The 19294-nt window shown below is 39.0% G+C and overlaps 1 protein-coding gene across 5 annotated transcripts in view; it reads right to left on the bottom strand.

Annotated features, from left to right (window-relative positions):
- Positions 1 to 19294, bottom strand: part of nbeab (neurobeachin b) — a 181204-nt gene that overhangs the window by 56985 nt on the left and 104925 nt on the right. For 3 of the 5 annotated variants that reach the window (XM_041046640.1, XM_041046641.1, XM_041046638.1), the window contains exons 38-39: positions 12140 to 12264; positions 4601 to 4747 (exon numbers count right to left, since the gene is read on the bottom strand). In XM_041046640.1, the coding sequence (XP_040902574.1) occupies positions 4601 to 4747; positions 12140 to 12264 (272 nt within the window). Of the gene's footprint in view, positions 1 to 4191; positions 4225 to 4600; positions 4748 to 12139; positions 12265 to 19294 lie in introns of all 5 variants that reach the window. The other 2 variants (XM_041046639.1, XM_041046642.1) reach the window with 1 other exon arrangement.

The raw sequence follows: 19294 nt of genomic DNA, 5'->3' as shown, positions 1-19294 counted from the left end.
TGCTCTCAAACGAAAGCTCTCGAAATCAGGATATTTATCGATCCCCTAAACTCCAAAGAGCCACTTTAATGTCTCATCAATCTTAATCTGCGTTCCTCAGCCAATTATGGCCGATAGTGTTACAGGAATACAAGTGGATTTCGGTCTCAACTCCCAGAGCGCCCCTTCATCGCTCTTGCAAGCTGCACAGTCAAACCGCCCTCCCTGGATTTTTTTTTTTTCGCAGCGTTGCTCGGGTCCATTAACGGTGATCCTATCTGCTGATGCTATCAACCCAGGCGCTACACGCTGCTTACAAGCTTCGTATGAAGAGTAAATACTTGCAGTAACCTCATCCCGTTTTACTGCATTTCAGATAACGTTTAGTGTATTTGTAAAAGATGATTTTTAAAAAAGGAAGTTAAAAAAAGATATATATTTAATTCAGTTGCAGGCCATTAAGGAGTGAAAGTATTTATGTAAAATGTATGCAAAATATTATAATAATTAATATCACTCCTGCCAGTTTACCCTTTTTGTGGCATTAGCTGTTTCAGCTACAATAAAAGGAAATTGTCTTCATGTTCCAGCCCCTAAATTACAAGCCCATTCACCTCTTACTAAAAATAACACAACTAGAACTGATGCATTGTATTGTGGCCCTACGGGGCTGCACAGAGAAAGACACTAGCCTGAAGCATTAAGCCACAGCATCCATCGCTCATGGGGAGGAAGAGGATTAGGCAGTAATCCCCTCAGGGATCCTTCCATAATTAGGCTATATGGCTTTAAAATGTTTACATGAGAATAATGAAATTAAAGGCAGGTTACACAGGATGAGTGGTGTACATAGACTAAAGCTTGGAATACTTAGCTGTTGGGCCTTTTTAATTTAATGAAAATGCAAATATTTGTCAAAAGACAAGTCAATTTAATGAAGTGATGAAAAGTCTCATTTTGCTGTGGTGGGAGTTTGGGAGAACTGTTGAGAAGATGGGTGTATTTTTACCCACAATCCATTTGCTTTTGATTGGGCCAAATGCTTCTATATTTTACATTATGAGAGAAATTCAAGTGGAAGTGGGTAACTTGCACACCTGATCACTATCATTCACTTGCAAACAGTACATGCGGCTTACAATAGATACACACACATTATACACAATGACGCACAGCTGCGGGCATTATAACCTACTCTGTGCTGAGTGTCTGAAAAACAGCGCTTTGTTGTTCATTTGAGTCTCTGAAGAAATGCTTGCTTTCCCCCCCGACTGTTTTCAAAGCATGCATTTATCTTTCAACATATAACATTCAACGCTGATATAAGAGCATAGAGAAATATTTATTGCACTACGGACTACTTAATAAGGTGCACTGTACAATTAAATTAAAATAGACAAAAAAAATGTCAATATTTAAAATAAATACACTTTCCACTGTTGTTTGGGAATTTTAATTTTGATCGAACTCATATTCTCTTTATATTAAGGTCTTGCAGACATTTTAATAAAAAAAAAAATTAGTTCATGAAAAATTTAAAAAAGAAAAACAAGAAACTTGGGGAACTTGTTTATACAAAACGCAGAATAACACTCATCTTTTCTCACTTTTTTTCCCCTAAGACTACATATCGAGAAATGTTGTGTTGGTTTTACTCTCTTATAAACATGTCACTACTCAAGGACTCAGTATTGTGAATGGGGACCGAAATGGATACAGAAAGACTAAATTAAGTCGGAACAAAACGGTTGTGGCTGCTAAACCACACTTCGGGGTATACTAACACGGCTCTGGTATGCCAACAGAACAGTCAAATGTCATGGCATGAGAAATACCTTGTGAGCCTCTCACATGCTCATCTTACGTTTCTAGTTTACCCAATTTTGGTTATAATATGTGAATTAAAAAAGGGTAATTTAATGCTAGTGCAAGCACGGACAGCATTTCTAATGTTTGTGGGGGAGCAAAACTAATCATAGGTTCAGTGACCACAACTGCCTGGGCCCTTGAGTGCAGGAGCCGCCCATTTGGCATCAGCAGCAGCAGCAGGCACTGACTCAACGGCTGGCAGGAGGAGCTCTGTTGTTGACAAGGATCTAGTCCCAGACCTCTCATTAAGGCTGTTCATGCCTGAGATTAGATACTGGCCAAGCACAGACAGTGCATCCTGGTAAAAACATTACCCAAATGTTAGTGTGAGGGAGCTCCCCTATTGGTAAAACCATGAATTCAACTTTGATTCAACACACACACACACTCACACAAAAGAAAAAAAATCGATTCCAACGATTATTCTTCAAAGTTAATGTTAGGCTCATAATTTCAAACACGCTTACTCTTCATAAATGTATCACAGAGATCCAATCTCAACAATTCTGTTTTGTACAAGGTCATTATTAATTCTCTCAGGAGAATACATTCTGCTTGTGTTTTCGCCTTGCTCTTCTGATCGGGCAGTCAAGGGTTCATCTGACAGACAGAGCGTTTGGCTGTCTGCTCACGCTGGGACAAAGAGGAGGGGTTAGCCTCCTCCTCTGTGATTCATCTGAGGGATCTTAAGAGGGGATTTCACTGCTCAGCAGTGCCCTGGATCAGCCTGAGCCTCGTTTAGCAAGCCATAACACACACACACACACACACAAACACACACACACACACACACACACACACACACACACACACACACACACACACACACACACATATATATTTAGATATACATAGATAGATAGATAGATAGATAGTTAGATAGATAGATAGATAGATAGACACATTTATATAAAACAACATCCAGTGATAACAGTGAGTTGATGGTCCTTAGGGGAGAAACTAATTCTTTTACTTCTTTACTGATTTATTATCTTTGTCAAGGGAATATAGGAAATGTTTTTGGATCTGATTATGTCTGCCAATGATTAGTATTACTTAATATTATAGTAAAAAGCCAGCCTTATTTAGGCATCAAACAAGTAACAGATTCTGCTTATTAAAATCACCAACTGTTTGCATGAGGTGTTAAGTGAAGATTTGGCTTTTTTGACGAGTACGTAGTGGAGAATTCTTGATCTCCCCTCAAAACACATCTGAACTCTGGATAACTTACCTTTTAAAGCAATGGCAGTTACTTGAAAAGCAGCTCGAGGTTGGCTTGATAGTTTGGCTCACGCACAGTGTTTGATGCTGGTTAAATTACAAGAGGTCTGGGCAACCAATGACTTGGCAGTAAGTTACACTACTGACTGAACTGTGTCAGACAAAGTATTAAAGCTGAGTTAAGATACTGGATAGAAAAGCAGTAACAATCACATGGGTAAAATAAATTTAAGATTCATAAAGATTTAATATTGTATTTGTCTTTCCTCAGCTATTAAGTGTCAATTAATCTCTTAATGATTATTAACTGTAGAGAGACAGGGGGTTAGTTTAACTGCAGAATAATTAAGTTGTTGTCTGCGCTCCCTTAACATTCAAGTGTTCTCGTCCACAAGGAAAATACACATTATATGCAATTTTCTTGGCAAAGTCCCTCTAGGTTCTGTAAAAATTAACATATTTTATTCATTTAAATGAGGAAAATTAATTGCTGTGGTTTTAGATTTTCCATAGAATGGATTATATGGAAAAATAAATGTATACAGAGATTAACTGAAATAATTAATCAAAGAATTAATTCCTTGGTTATTTATGGAGATATATGTGTTTCATCATGTGTGTTTTTATTAAGAGGGGTTTGATTCAGAGTGATGAAATGTTGAATCTGATCTTATAAGATTTATACACCGGATTTTCATTCAGTAGTTTTGTTGTTTAATCAGTATCATCAAGAGGTGTCGTAGCTCAGATCACTTCGGTTACACTAAGTGACACTTTACTATGGCCTTATTAAAATGTAATGACCAATATACCAGCCATAGGGCAATGGCACTTTCCACTACACAATAATGCAGTAATATAGAGTATAAAATGAGTTTAACGACATGATCTAAATACAACAACACAATTTATACAAATAGATTTTGAATGGTGTCGTCCCACCACTAAGGCCATATTACTAGGTTAATGGATTAAATAAGGCCACTGTAAAGTTAGGAATTAGCAAACAGCGGTTCATATAAACGGTAATCACTGGTTGCTTGAGAAATCCTAAACATGAATTGTGACATATCTGGATTGATAATCTTTCCGGTGTTAGTTTAACTTTAGAAGACTTGCCTCTGGAGATAAACACACGAGGAAGGAACCGTGCTGAGGAGATCCAAAACAAAACAGAGAGGGACACTTATCAGACCAAAACAAAATTGTAGATGTCAAACTTAAGCAAAGCTATCCAGGTCAGAACGCTGAGGCAAAGGCTTTGACTCCAGAAATACACTGAACGTGAACTGCAGAACCCAACCAGTGAACTCAAACACATCAGAAAAAATGATTTTGAATACTAAATAATGCTATTATCAAATATCTATATAAGATGCTACACTGATCCAAACTCTTCCTTTTATGCACTGATATTGATCATATGCTAGCTATTAGGAAGATGACAGAAAAAAGACAAGTGCTGATGCTCGAGCGGAGGTGATGGTGATGACTTGGGATTAATGGACGTGCTGGTGTGCTAACTTACCACCCAGGTTGTCCATCTCCTTCTCCTGCAGCAGGCTGACAGCATCATCGTCTCCCTCAAGCATCAGCTCTGTCTCAGGGTTCTGGCTGGCTACAGTTTGACTGCGGAAGGCCTTCTTAGACTTGACCATCTCATCCTCCTCTGAGCCTGTAAAAAAGGAATTATGGAGTAAAGAGAATTATTGCTCTTCGCCCTCTAAAGCTCAGAATGATATTAGTCACTGTGCCGAAATGGACAGAACACACACACACATACAGTAACTAGTCATCACTGTGAGAAAATGAAAATGTTTTCACATTTCACAAGTAGAACAAATAAATTACTACTCATGTAAACCATAAGTAACAGTTTAGTGCAGTTATACATTGACATACATACAGACCTCAAAATAACTGAGCGTACCAACCACATTTCTGAGTACGAGCTATGGTTTATGCTAACCACATTTGGGTATATCCACAAGTTCAAACAAAGGAATCTGTTTTTATGGGCTCTTAAAATGCATAACATGTAGTAAAATATGAAAGACGTAATAAACCATGGGCAATCTCTGTATGAAATACACAATGATATGCAGGATGAACCTGAAATGAGATGTTCTCTAATGTACTTGCCATAGCATATGAAAGAATGTCACGGTACACATTCGTTCACTGAATACATTTCACATGGTTGAACATCAGAAGTGTTTCAGCTTTTATTTTTAGACAAGGTCAACAATGAAACACTATCTGCATCTTGAAAGACCAACAGCTGAGTCGCAGGATACATCCCGAGCTCATAGTCGATTAGAAATATCATTTGCCGCTTTTGGAGACCTGACAAGAGTGAGACTGAACAGACAGAACAATTAGGAGGCTGCTTGCACCAGGACTTCATCGTATAGCTATAGTGAAGCAGGTTTATTGAAAAAGATGTGTTCATACATCCTGAAAAACAAAGAGGTCTCACAACACATTTATCAGCTTAAATCAGCCCATCTCCAACATGTGCCTGCCACACGGCTGCTCAGAACGTTTATGTGAATTTGTCTTTCTGAAGTCCAGTGTAGGAAATAACCAGAGGAGAAGCTTGCGTGTACAAAAAAGGAAGAACACATATCAAGAAATGGGAGGTGGCTGACACCCGTCTGACATGTTTCCCTTTCAGCACCGTTCTTAATTCGCCTCTCGCTCCCCTGAGGAACATGTACCTTGTCTTGAAGAGGTCACATTTGACTGTTGTCAACACTGCTACTGAGAAAAAAGTCTGCTTCCTGCTCTGTCTCATATCTGGAGTGCTTTCATCAGACAGAGGGAAGAAGTCTGTGAGTTTCGGAAATGAATTCTGTGTAATGTTAAAGGCAAAAGCCAGCCAGCGGTCAGAGATCAAAGCAGAATGAGTGAAACTTAAAACTGTAATTCTGTAAACCATCATTATGCTCCAAGTAAATGAGGGAAAGCTCAGCACACAGGCTGATGTTCTGATTGGCAAGTCTGGACAGGGTTGAGTAGACCAAATAAACCATGCTGATTTTTACACGCAAATGGTCAACATCAATTGTTCTAGGGGGGCAACAGTGAAGGGCAGAGGACCAGTTTTACCCACAATGCAATTTAGCTCTCATAGAAGAAGTAATATGGCAGTTAAAAAAAAAAAAATGAAGAGCTATGACATGAAGGAGAAAATGTGCTGACATGGAAGGTGATCTTCTCATGAATGATGAGCCTGTTGACTGGAAGACATTCTTGTATTAAAAGTGCTGCTATGAAGAGAGTTGCAATTTGTCACTATTACAGTACTTGCTGTGCAGTGGTGTCGAAGCAGACTCATTAGAGAGCTTTTCATGTGTTCGCCCCTGACCATTGGATGGCATGACAAAGAGAATGACCAATTGAATATCCAATCTAACTCTTATGAGTGACCTAAAATTAAAAAGAATGAGAGACAAGTGCAGGCTGGGGTAGAGACCAATCATCACGTACTGAAGGATTATATATTCTTTGTTCAGCTGATTTTATGGTGTGAGAAGCTGACGTTCTTACTCTACATTTATATTTTATCATAATTTAATTCGACTCATCGTCAGAGTACTGTTATGGTGGTCTAGAGCTATCATTCACAAAATTACAAAAATTGACAAAAATACCAAACAATACAGCTACAGATGTATGCTTTAGTTTCATAAGTTTCAAAGTGTGTCAGATTTTTCTTTCAAACCATCTGAGATGAGCATTTCCAACTAATACTCACTTGATAAAATTCATATTGAAGAAAAATGTTGCTCACGCCGTGTCACTGTATAATGATGCCTTACCATCTAGTATCTATCTAATTAACCTTATGAAGTGAGAAGTACATCAAAAGCCACTGACTTCTGAACATGTCTGAAAGAATCACAGCAGTTTCATTTCATGTCTGCTTCAGGAACAGTGAGAAGCCACTGATCACCAGTCTCACGGGTCCTATTGTTCAATCACTGAGTTGAAACTGCCTCAGAGTGCAATAATTACACTCAGTAAAGTGAACTGCAGAGCTTTCGTGACCCCATTGGAGACTGATAAAGACGTGCCAGCTGTGACCAACGGAGGCCGCCCCTGAGCACTCATCACTGGGGTTCAACTAGGATCCATGGTCCTGAGCTACTTTTACAATATCTACCAATGGCCCACTGTGGCACAGTGTTCCTGAAAACACAATGAAAATATTTAGATAAGAAAAAGAAAAAAAAAAACACAAAAGACACAATGATAATAAAAAATCGAGATGCATTTAAAAAAGAACATGCATGCAGTAATATTTTGAAATAAGAAAGAAATAAGGATTTTCCTCAGAATGATGAAATCAAGAAAACTTAGTCTTTTGCGAATAAGCTAAAACCAAACTCAAATGAACTTTATAATCTTACATAAAGGCTTTCATTTTGGAAGCATTTCAGTGTTCAGTAGTTTTACTATGCAGTATGGAACAGATAAGAGTTGAAAGGCCTTTAAAAGACTGTTGAATCAACTATAATACTGCTGCCAAGGGTCCATGTTTCATACACTGCAACACTGGAGAGTTTTGTGGCACTGGCCTTTCATTTTTATAGCCTCAGTAGAGCTGGCAAGCATGTGCTTTTCTAAGTCTCCTATGTATTATATACCCTGCCTCAACCACTTCACCGCTTCTCCTCAAAAAGAAATCCACAACATCATGTTTTACCTACGGTTCAACTAACTTGTGTGAGAACTTAAACTCAGGACAAATAAAAAGCTGATTTCACAAATACTTTGGGTAATTCAATATACACAACTATAAATAAAAACACAAAATACCTCAGGTTTTTATGAAGTGAGTTGATCAGCAAAGAGAGATCCGGACAATATGCTGGAAAAAGGCAAACACTGGGCTCTTGTAAAAATCACAGAATGTTTCTCAATTGATATGACAGGCAACATTTTGGACACAGCTAAAGACACAAAGTTATCTGGGCCTCTTTCTAAACAAATACTAACTCTAAACAAACAGATCTTAAACTGTAGGGTTTTTGCAGGAATTATTCTGTGTTATGTCTCATTCTGTCAGATCTCTGTAGATAACACGCATTAATCTAAGCCTCAGTTCCATAGCTTATTTACTACACTATCCTATAATGTACATCAGCGTTTTGTGCAGTCATTCCAATATCCATATAATGTGAGCTCTATTGAATGTTTTAAATATATCTCTTCCGTTTCCCAGACTCTATCTGTTTTTGATCCTGCCCTCCTACGCACCCTCTCCACAGGCTCCACATTCCACGTTAAGAGAAAAAGTCCAGTCCATGGGATTGCATTACTGCTAGGGCGATGCAATTCTGCCCTCTGTCTCTTCACTTTTATTTACTCTGCACTGAAAGATGAAATGAGGGGAAAAAAATGACAGCTTCATACTTCCTGTGATGCAAGCCATCCGTATTGCAGAGTATGTGTTTTCAGACCGTAAAAGTAAACATTATAACTTTGATGTAGGGAAGTTTATATAGTGCAGACGCTTCCTCTTGGGGTGATTTTTATTCAATATCCTGGGATGTGCAGTGTGTGTCTACTGTGCTGCCAACGGTTACAAACAACCTCATCTTCTCTCCATCAAAACATTAACGACAGTGTCTAATAGTCTCCATCTGGACCTCAGCGTTACGTACCCCACATAATGGTGACTGAACATATCGTGTATTTACTGAACGGCTGCATTCGAATGTCCAGATCTGCATGCAAGTAAATGCCCAGATGTCATTTGTTGCAGTTTAATATGTTTGATTATAAAGCTGGAGAAGGTTAATATCACATCACGAGGTTGGTGCTTCTGCTGCAGTAAAGAGCTATAAAGATCTCCACCCGGGGCAACCAGCTCTGAGAGAAGGTGCTCACCTGAAATGAGACAGCAAGGACACCCGGAGGTAAAACACCCCGTTAAACACTTGGATCAATATTAACGTGACTTCCATTTCATGCTTGCCCAGTTCCAATCACCTAACACTATACTCTGATACTGGGCAGTGGCTGGTTGTAACAGGGCAGGTTATTATAGGCAGAGGGCAGAGACAGAATGTGCTGGCTAAGCTGTCAATGCTGCTAATAGACAACGAGGCAGAGTTTAAGGCAGAGTTTAACCTCCCATCACTCGTCCATGAATGTGCACACTCTCTCACACACACACCGATACACACACTGCACAAAACTGATTACAAAGGTTACACTGATGAACTGCATTTGCCAATATATCAACTTGATTTTTTTTTTAAAAATCTCATTTCGACATTTGAACTCCCAAAGAATTTTCATTTTAATTGCTCTCTGAGGATGATCTATATTCTGTTTCAGCTTGGTATAGGATTCAACTTAACTTTTATAGTGAAACTTTTCTCACAAATGAGGTCAAATTTTAACATAAAGGTTTAAAAATATTGCCACTGGCAACTGTAGTCCAGATTTCAAGTACAAGCCATAAGTGGTCAAACTACTTGGTCAAACAATCCACACAACAAAAGAATAAATTAATCCAACAACTAAAATGGCAAAAAAAATCCTCTTACATTCTAAGAGAAAACACTGAGGATTGTGAGACTTTTAGCTGCTGTCAAAAATGAAGCAGGCCACTCACTCACTGAAATGTTCTTTGTGAAAAAGAAAAAAATCCTACTCACTTTCATTTTCCCCAAGTGAGCTCAAAAGACTGACGTTTACTGTGAACACAACAGTGCAAGTCTGCCCTCTTCAAACTCAAGATGGTGGCTGAGTGTATATTGTCATATCCTGCTGTCAAACCAGAAACTGTGTATTAAATTTGGACAACCTACTGGTTCTCCAAAAGACCCAGATTTTAAAGCTTTAATAATGACTCTCAAGGGCCAACTCAAACAAGCCTCTTTGTTTTTCTACTCTGGTGCCTATGCAGCCGGGAACCCAGTAAAAAGTTCTATGGAGTGCTTGTCAAAGCCCAGAAACAAAGTCTGGATGTTATGACTAATGGATATCCAACCTCTGAGCCTCTGCACCAGGGTTATCTGCTAAAGACAGGCCCTATCTGTAATACCATGCTAATTAAAAGTGAATATTCATAAAAAACACAACAACTGTCATAGTGCATTTAAAACAGAAACTGCCAACTGTCACTGCCAACGAAATCTACCGAAGCTCTAAAAAAGAACAAAAGATCCTTCTCATTTTAACTCATAACAAAACCTGGCCTCCGCTGTGCAACCACATCAAAGCGTGCTGGAAAAAGCCTGAAAGTACAGCTCACCTCTCAAGGAGAGCATGAGGGCCATCCGGCCGCAGGCGATCTCTTTCACTTGACAAGTTTATACATTATTCCACTCATTAAAACCACCGCATGCCAGCAGGACTTCAACAAGTCTTCAGTCAACTATACCGAGGCTCTAATGTCAAACAACATAAGTATAACTGATACCTCAAAAACACATTCTGATGATTTGATGGACTAAATAACATTACATTACATTACATTATAATAACATTATAAGTAACATTTCATTTTTATGAGTTGAAGTAATTTAATCAAAATTGCATTTTCCAAGTGTTTTATGTACAATAAAACAATCATGTACATCACACCCCTACCACTACTACATCTGAAAAATTTGCAGCTTGTTCCTTCCCAGAAGATGAGAAGCAGTCATAGATTTTTTTTACAACATAGCTTAATACACTACTTCTGTGTCACACTAGGGCCTCCGCATAAATCAGAAACTAAGCCAGAAATAGCATACTTTGGGGTTATTTTATTATTATTATTAATAACAATAATAGTAATAATAATTATTACAATAAATAACAGCTTAAACAACTACAAAATAATGAGTAAATTAAACAAAAACACAGCAACAGAAAAAATGCAAGCTGGAGCATACTGTGGATGAGCAGAGAGGCAGATTATGCTGCAGGAAGTGTCAAGAGAGTCAAGAGTTTTCTTGACGTTTTGATTTGTTGTACAGTTTTACTGGTATTGACGGGTAGGCAATTTTGAAACAATGCAACACAATATCTTTGCTGATGGTAACAAAGTTGTTAAAAGCCTTAAATATTTGTAAACAGCTTAAAAGAACTCTGTTTTACTCGTGTGCTCCCCACATCAGAATCTACGCATCACCAAAAGCCTGCAAAATTAGCTTATGGCTAAAAATAAAGGAACCACCACAAAATCTAAAGCAGAAGGTGCCATTATTGCATGTGTGCCTCATATATGGACCAACTGCAGCTGAGGCAGCAGCTGGCATGTGTTTATCTACAGCGCTGCCCTGATCTTCATATAGCAGCCATGGCAGAGCTAGAGCTGAGAGCAGCCAGATGACATGCTGAACTCAGCCCACGGTCGGCTTCAGTAGCTCAACACGGAGACACACAGGAGGTCAGTGAACATTGTGATCATTATGCATGTGTTGCTGTAAGTCTACAGTAATTTTAAAAGGCTACCATGGCCATAATGCATCGCCTGTTTTCTATTTTCTATAAAGTTAAAATGGTGCTTACTCCATTAATTTCAAAATCAATACATTCACCCTTTTGCCGTTATTACATTTGCCCTGTTACTCAATTACAAGCAGGAGAGAGGGGCCAAGAGTGTTTAATAGTACTGAGCTGCTTTCCTATAAAGGTCGGTGTTGCATGACATAAGGCAAAATTGACACAAGGTGGTGGGCAACACTACAAGAGTGCCTGGGTCAATAAGTAAGAATGTTCAGGCGAAGAGAAGAAAACAATAAAGAGAGAGATCTAATTTGTTCTTGAGTATGTGTTGTGATGAAAAAAAAAGTGCAATAAAATGGACGTGTCATGTTCAATTCACAGAACTCATAAATATGTTACCTATAAAAATGACAATTAACTTCTCCTGAGCAATATGCTAAACTATATGGACAAGCCAGGGCTAAACTTTAGTGCCCTTTTAAAGCTTTTTTTCCTCGGATGCTTTAATGGCACTGTGGTACTGATATTCTATATTTAATATGGGGTAATGATTTACTTGAATTTTCAGCTTCCTAACTCTAACAGGTTTGAAAAAAAAAAAAATACTCACCATACTCCTGCAGTGACTTGCATGTGATATCTAAGTGGGTGGAGCCAAATGGGTTTCTGACAAATCTCCGCCTCCGCCGCAGGTCATCTTCCCAGTAGTCGAGACGCCAGAAGTCGTGCAGCTGACTATGATAGAGACGAGAAGGTAAGTTAGGCAGAGCGAATACACCTCACTGATGGTCTGATTACGGCAGCCACCTCTTTATCTGGGGAAAACATCTTGAGAGGAAAAATCAGGCCACAGATAGTAGATTTATTAGGCTGACTAGTGGCATGCTCTGTAGAGGCCCAGTAATGTTACCTCTGCTAAAGCGTATAGCATCAGAACAGCAGGGAGCAGCAGCAGCCGCTGCACACATAAATCACAGGCACTCCCATTAACAAATACAGCATCAAATTACAAGTATAAATGGCACAGCTTGCCTCCTTTTTTACAATGTTTTTTAACAAGTCTTGTAAATCAAAGGTAGAAACCTCAACGCAGACAGCGTGGGGTTTAATGATCGGGGTCTTGGGGCGGTTGAGGCATGAGCCTATAAAACAAGCCCCCTCCCTGCATATGTGGAGCCATGATTAAGATAATGTGCTGAAATATTCATTGAAATGATTCCCAGAGCCCTGGAGCAACCCGACAGAAAATTGCATTTTTATTCATTATTAATAACAGCGAATTAGGGTCGTAAAAAAAAGAGAAAAAGAAAAAAACAGTTCCAGCATGTGGTAACCATCTTTGTAAATGATTATTCCAACATTAGTGAGGACCTGGGATAATTTTATTGCTTGCAGCTAATGCAAACCATTAAGCACCAGGACTAGCATTAGGTTACTAAGTGCTGCTTATTCCAACTGTGCACTAGCTGGAGCTATTTCAAAGCCTTTATGTTTCCTTTAGAGGGAAATGCAGCAAAGGGAGTCTTGTTTTAATTTACTCTTAACAAGGAAGAGTAATGCAAAAAAACACTGATAATTCAAATAATGGTTGGGCAGCTGATTGTAAGGTAAGAGGTGGCAACATCATTGTGGCATTAGATTCATTTTCATTTCATTTTCAACAGGATATGAAGAAACATGGTATCACTCTGCTTCATTTTGTTGAACATCAACAGCTGCTGTATGTGCAAATAGGAGAAAACACTCCAACATCCACAAAGTCTAGGCCACATAGACAGCTTTATTGCTGTTTATTACACAAACATGAAGTGCATGCTGTGGTATAACAGACCTCTTCATGCTCATATCTAAACTGTTGTCTTTACCTTCGTACTGTAAGTAAGTAAAATACTAGAAACAGCCACCCAAAGCTCCAAACAAAACCTTGGTTTGGGTTCTGTGAGTCCAAATCCAAGTAGAGATTTTTCAGTGCGTGCAAGATACAGTGAGACCTTGGCAGGCAGCAGTCTACTTCATTGTATGGTTTCTGCCCCCTTCCCTGCCACAGTATTGAAGCAGTCTAAACAGATTAAAGTGTTACAGGGGATCACATCACAAAATACAGCTCCATGAATATAATATCTACAAATGTCAGAAATCAAGAGGCTCAGGAGACTTAGCTGGGCTCTGACAGCAACAAGAGCTCAGTTTCAGTTAAGTATCAATCAAAACTGAGTATGTGTGTGTGTGCATGCAAGTGTGCGCATGTTGTATGCACAAAGTATCGTGAGCCGCTGTATGCAAAGCAAGCCTTAACGCCTTGAGCTTGTCCCCTGTCAATCTCCCTCAAAGCTTAACTGAGGAAAAGAGAGATGTCAGCGGGTGGAAAGGAGAAACCCACGTAAATGATATTGTAAACGCAAGATTACACAGTGTGAAAAATGTAAATCCACTGTAGGCAACTGGGCGATTACTGCTGAAGATTATGCCCCCTAATTCTCAGTGCAAATAGACAGCAGATGCCAGTGGGGGATAAATCCACCACTTTGAAGATTTCCTTATAACAACAGTAACTGCATTTGATGCATTTTGTTTGGTCTGCTTAATGACGCTCATTTGAGTACAACTTTAGTCTAAGCCAAAAATATCTTCATGTGTCTTTAACAGCAATCAAATGCACAACAAAGGAAACCTTCAAGTTACAGTGACTGATTAATGAGTTGGATGCCAACATTTTGATGTCTCTTCCCCTCATTTAGTCCTGAGCAGATGGTTTCAGTTTGAATGTGGTATTCTGCTGTTTGAGTAGGACCTGTGATATTCTAGACTATGTGGTCAGTGCTAGACCGGATTTGAGCTGCGCCAAAGTGCCGTGCTAAAGGAACTGACTCTCTGAGGGTGGTCCAAAAAGTGCACAGGAGGACTACGCTCCTGATGGAGATCTACAGCTTAGTGGTACTGAGCTCTCACACAAGGGATTTCTGAGGTGGCACAGAGCCACCAAACAGCTCGTCCATGTCTTAAAAGCATGGTGGGAACAAGCAAGAAATTTAATGGCACACTTTTGTGCCATTTAATATACTGCAAAAGCTAACAATCAAGATCCCTACATTTTTCAAGGCTACCGACAATACATTTTCAGTTTAGGTGATAAAACACAATTCCCTGTTCAGAATCATTAATAGAAAGCTAGCTGCCTGTATTGTCTGTGTAACAACAACAAATTGTCCATCCAATAGCATTTTTTATTAAGCAGAGTTAGCTTGAGACCTCCTTATTTTCCACATCAAATGTGTCTGGCTTCATGACAACCATAAAGAATGGCTGTAAGCCGGCCTCCTAGAGACTGGCAAAATTTATTAGTCCCGTCACCCATCAATCACCCAAATGGATTTCAAACCGCATTTTAAAAGCTAATTTTCCAGCACTGATAACCTACAGGAAACAGGAGCACCATTATTTATGGATGCTTCCAGACTTGCTAAGTGCAGTAGGATAAATGTGTAAGAGGACTATCATCTATTCTCTTCTCTTTCAAATAGGTATTTAAAGCACATCTTTCCTCAAGGAGCCAGTGTTGAGGTGTTTGAGCTGCCAAATCACCCCAGTCAAGAGGGAATGTGTTTTGATTGTACAAGGAAAGGGAAAGCTTTATAGAATAATTCAAAATAAGATGGGGAGGAAAATAAGAATAAAAGGAATGATAATGGAAAGGAAACTATAACATCATTCCAGAAAAGAGAGATACTTTTGACAGCTGACAAGGGCTCATATTGGATTAGAGAATGATGTATTCTTAGCGCTACTGTTACGTTAGGGAAGCTGAGATCCTATTTGCTTTCCTCATATCTTATCTGATTATTAACAGTCTTGATGTTCTAGACAAATTGAAAACTTGAGCCAATAACAGGGCAACCTTGAACCTATGCTATTACCTGGTTTAAGGTGCTTGTTTGAGGCCGGAATTTACTTAAATTCATGCAATTGCCTTGTAATGTCATCTCTGCAAATGAAATAAAATCCCTACAATTAAGATAAAATTACTGAGACAAAAATAATTACAGCAATCTGTTATCAAAAGCAGAAACTAATCTTGTGTTTTTCAAGTCACTGAAAGCAGAACTGCTCACTAAAACACGAACAGGGATGGACTGCAGGAAGATGAGGATCTCATGGCGGAAGATTTCCCTTTTATTCTATTTATGCTCAGAGGAGATTTGTGTGAAGCAGTTGGGAGGAAGGACAGGGACATGCTGATTCAATAAAACACCATTATACTCCTTTTAAAAGCTTCCATTGGTGACATGAGTAGGGGGTAATTATAATAAATACCAGTAATCAGTGACAATTCTATTCAAAGGCGCAGTGACTGGTTTCTATCACACACACACTGGGACACTGAACACACGTCACTTTTAGAGTAAATCTGAGGACAAGCAGTCTTTTCTTTCGTTTTCAGTTGTCCTAAAAGGCTCTGACTATGAGTTAAAAAGTCCACCAGGAATTTGTTTTCAGATGCAAATGCTGCTGCACCTAAAAGTAGCATTGAAAAAATAAATACAAACTGAAAAATACACTTAAAAAAAAAAAAAAAAATGGAATAAAAACTTGATTGGAAAATATAAACAAAAGATACTGTTCATTGGTGAACTTCCTACAGCAACATGTACCTGTCCAAACAGAATTATAGAAGAAATTTTGGCACTGCATTCAGTCTGGAAATGCAAGAAACAACTTTTCATTTGACTAAATAACGTTACTTCACTGAACCAGTGCTTTGACCCCATTAAAATGACAACCAGATATGCAGATCTGTAATGACAGGGATTCTGCACGTCAAGAAAACCATCAGGCAGCTGGCAGACACTAAAAACCAAAGCGAGCAAATGCGAAAACATTGTCTGTCAACCAGTGAATTTTTTCTGGTAAGCATTTTTACGCCACATTCTTCTATATACTGCTGCTAGATGAAAAAATACCAACAAGAAAAAGACACTGTGCATCAAAAAGTGGTGACTGGCAAACATATGGTGATCAGCACCCACTGCTTTCAAAGTAACCTATAAACTAAGAAAAAAAATACACAGTAATTTCCTCAATAAAAACACATGAAGTTTGATCACACGTCTTGTGAATGCCAAGTGTTAAGTGACTGTATGGCCAACATCATGATCAGATTATCACAGAGGGCTGCAAATGGTACACAAGACTTTCATCTCTTTAATTTCGCCATTTCTTATCATCACTACACTCAACACTGTTGCAGTCTTGAGGATACCAAGCTAAGATCCAAATGCTTCTAGTTACTGGATATAACGTTTCTTTTGTAGATTTAGAGATACAGAAGAGACACACTGAGGAATGTGTATTGGACAAAGACGAAAGGGAAACAACACAGCAGCAATAAGATTAACTCCAGGTCATCTGGTGTAATGAAGACAGACGTACACGATCAGACGGGGGATGAGTAGCTGTACTGTACTGTAGGTGAACTCCCCCGGATCGCCAGATTTGTGGATCTCCATCTTTCATCGGAAATGGGGCACAGTCAGGCGATGCCCAACTCAATTTCAACACCTGATGAAATTGATGATTGTGTGAATGGGCCTTTTTCCAGAGATAATTAGCACAGTGTGCAAGGTTAAGAGTACCCCAAGGGAATGGAGCCCGGTGTAGGGCAAGAACAAGACGTGCCAGTTGAGAGAACATCAGCTTCCAAGAACAAAGCAGAATCGAGCAGTTTTAAACAAGATCTAAATAAATTAAGAACAAAAAAAAACAAACAAAACATAAGCACTTGCAGTAACTTCATAGCGATTTCTAGGATCATCGACTTCTATACACTCACAATACACTGATCACAAGAATATGAAGGAGCGAAGAAGACACACATTTTGCTACTCTGGATGTCAAAAGAATAATATTTTTGAATTACACCTGATATCCTAAAGGCTGATTTTTGTTTATACTCTCAGACTCAACCAGAGACCTTGGCCTTTCTTTTCTGCCCCAGAGGGGTCATCAGACCTTGAACCCTCAGAGGCTGTAAGGCTGTCTAAAGGTGCTCCCCCTTTGTGCTAGTGGACTTCTATTAGAATTGATAACCCTTTCAGGCGAGACCAAATACTCCGGGCACGTCGTGAGTAAAAAGGTTCATTCCATCACAAAGTTATTATCCACAGGGAGATTGTTACCATTCATCACGTGTGAGAGATGAAACTCACTGTTAGTCAAGGGAAACGGCTGTTTCACTGCCTTGCCACAGATCAATATATGCCGCCATTTTCCTTTCTCTTCTCTGCTACAAAAAAGTAATTATACAGAAGAAATGTTGACAATCAATAGACTAGTCAGGTAAGGTTAAGGTCTGCTGTGGGGGCCAGTGGAGGCTTCTCCGTCAGCTGTCACTGATGCTGCTGATGTGAACATGGACGTCCGCATGGGAACAAAGGGAGGTTTGTCTCCTTCAGCCCCTTTTACATTTCTGTTAGGTTGGTTGTGTCGAAACAATTAGTTCCTGAAGACTGCTGGTGAGTGAGTGGTAGAGAATGACACAAGAGAGATTCACTGAAGTTCAGATAGTGTATACTTTAGTTAAAATGTCTGTAGCATGTAGGTTTATCTGCGTATCTGTGTATGGCTTTATTATCTCCACAAGATGTAAATAGTACAAACACCAGTATAAATAAATCGTTTGTATGTGCTGTATACAGAAAAGAAAAGAGATTCTGTGAGGCAGAAATGCTATAAGGACAGTTTAATAGACATTTTAATAGCGCAGTAAAAATTCACTCATTGATTAATATAACAATGAGTTGGTATGTAAACCTGCCACTGTGTAATTCTAACAGTGTACGTAAATTGTTTGAGGAGTTACAGATTTTTGTTGCGTGAAACAAACATTAGCTGCTTAATTTACTCTTCAGCAGTGCCTTGCAGTGTGAGAGAGAGTTGCAAAATGAAAGAGAATTTATAGCATCGTCACGGTAAGGTGGTCCTTTGCTGCAAAAACTGGTGGACATTATTCTTCAACAAATTTATCAGCCTTTCCTTGACATCTACTTTCACTTCAGACGAGCCCGAACTTTATAATCCACTGGCATGGTTCAGAGGTCAACAGCAGAGGGGACCAGAGGGCAGGGAAAATCACTCTCTCCCTGGAAAAAACTCTGACATCCAATTTTCAACTTGATTTATCAGTGTAAAGCTAAAATTGATAGTGTGTCATTACTGGGCAGGGAGCTGTCTTGGAGAGATGTATCAAAGCCTCCTCGTTTTGATTTAGCACAAGCGGATCAATACAACCCTATACTGTTTCAATTTGAGGAGTATTGATTTTCCTATGCTGACTCTATACAGGGGGACATTCATCATCAAGCAAGCATATAGTATGATCTAACAGGCCACCATAGGGTCTGATCTGCTTATTCTTCACTCAGATCACATGACTGCAGAGCAGCTGTTTTCAAGCCTGGCACAGATTATTTCCTTGTCGTCAGCTGGTTCTTACACAGTTTGCCACAAAAAGAACAACAGCTCAAAACAGAGTGGCCTTCAGAGACTCAGATAACCTGCAGATGTCTGTATTTCAGATAAAAATGAATGCATCTAATGGCAGACCAGGTGGTTATATCAATCTAATTGAAAAAAAAAACACACACTGGTAAAGAAAAATAATATATAAACATATAAGTTATACTAGTTTCTGTCTCCCAGTTGCCTAAGAATAATTTTGTTTTTAATATATTCTACACAAATGATAAATAGCCTTTGGCATGTCTCCAGG

Source organism: Toxotes jaculatrix, chromosome 9 (genome assembly GCF_017976425.1).
Source record: "Toxotes jaculatrix isolate fToxJac2 chromosome 9, fToxJac2.pri, whole genome shotgun sequence".
Lineage (NCBI taxonomy): Eukaryota > Metazoa > Chordata > Actinopteri > Toxotidae > Toxotes > Toxotes jaculatrix.
The sequence above is the reverse complement of the archived record's forward strand: the minus strand, read 5'-3'. Positions and strand labels throughout refer to the sequence as shown.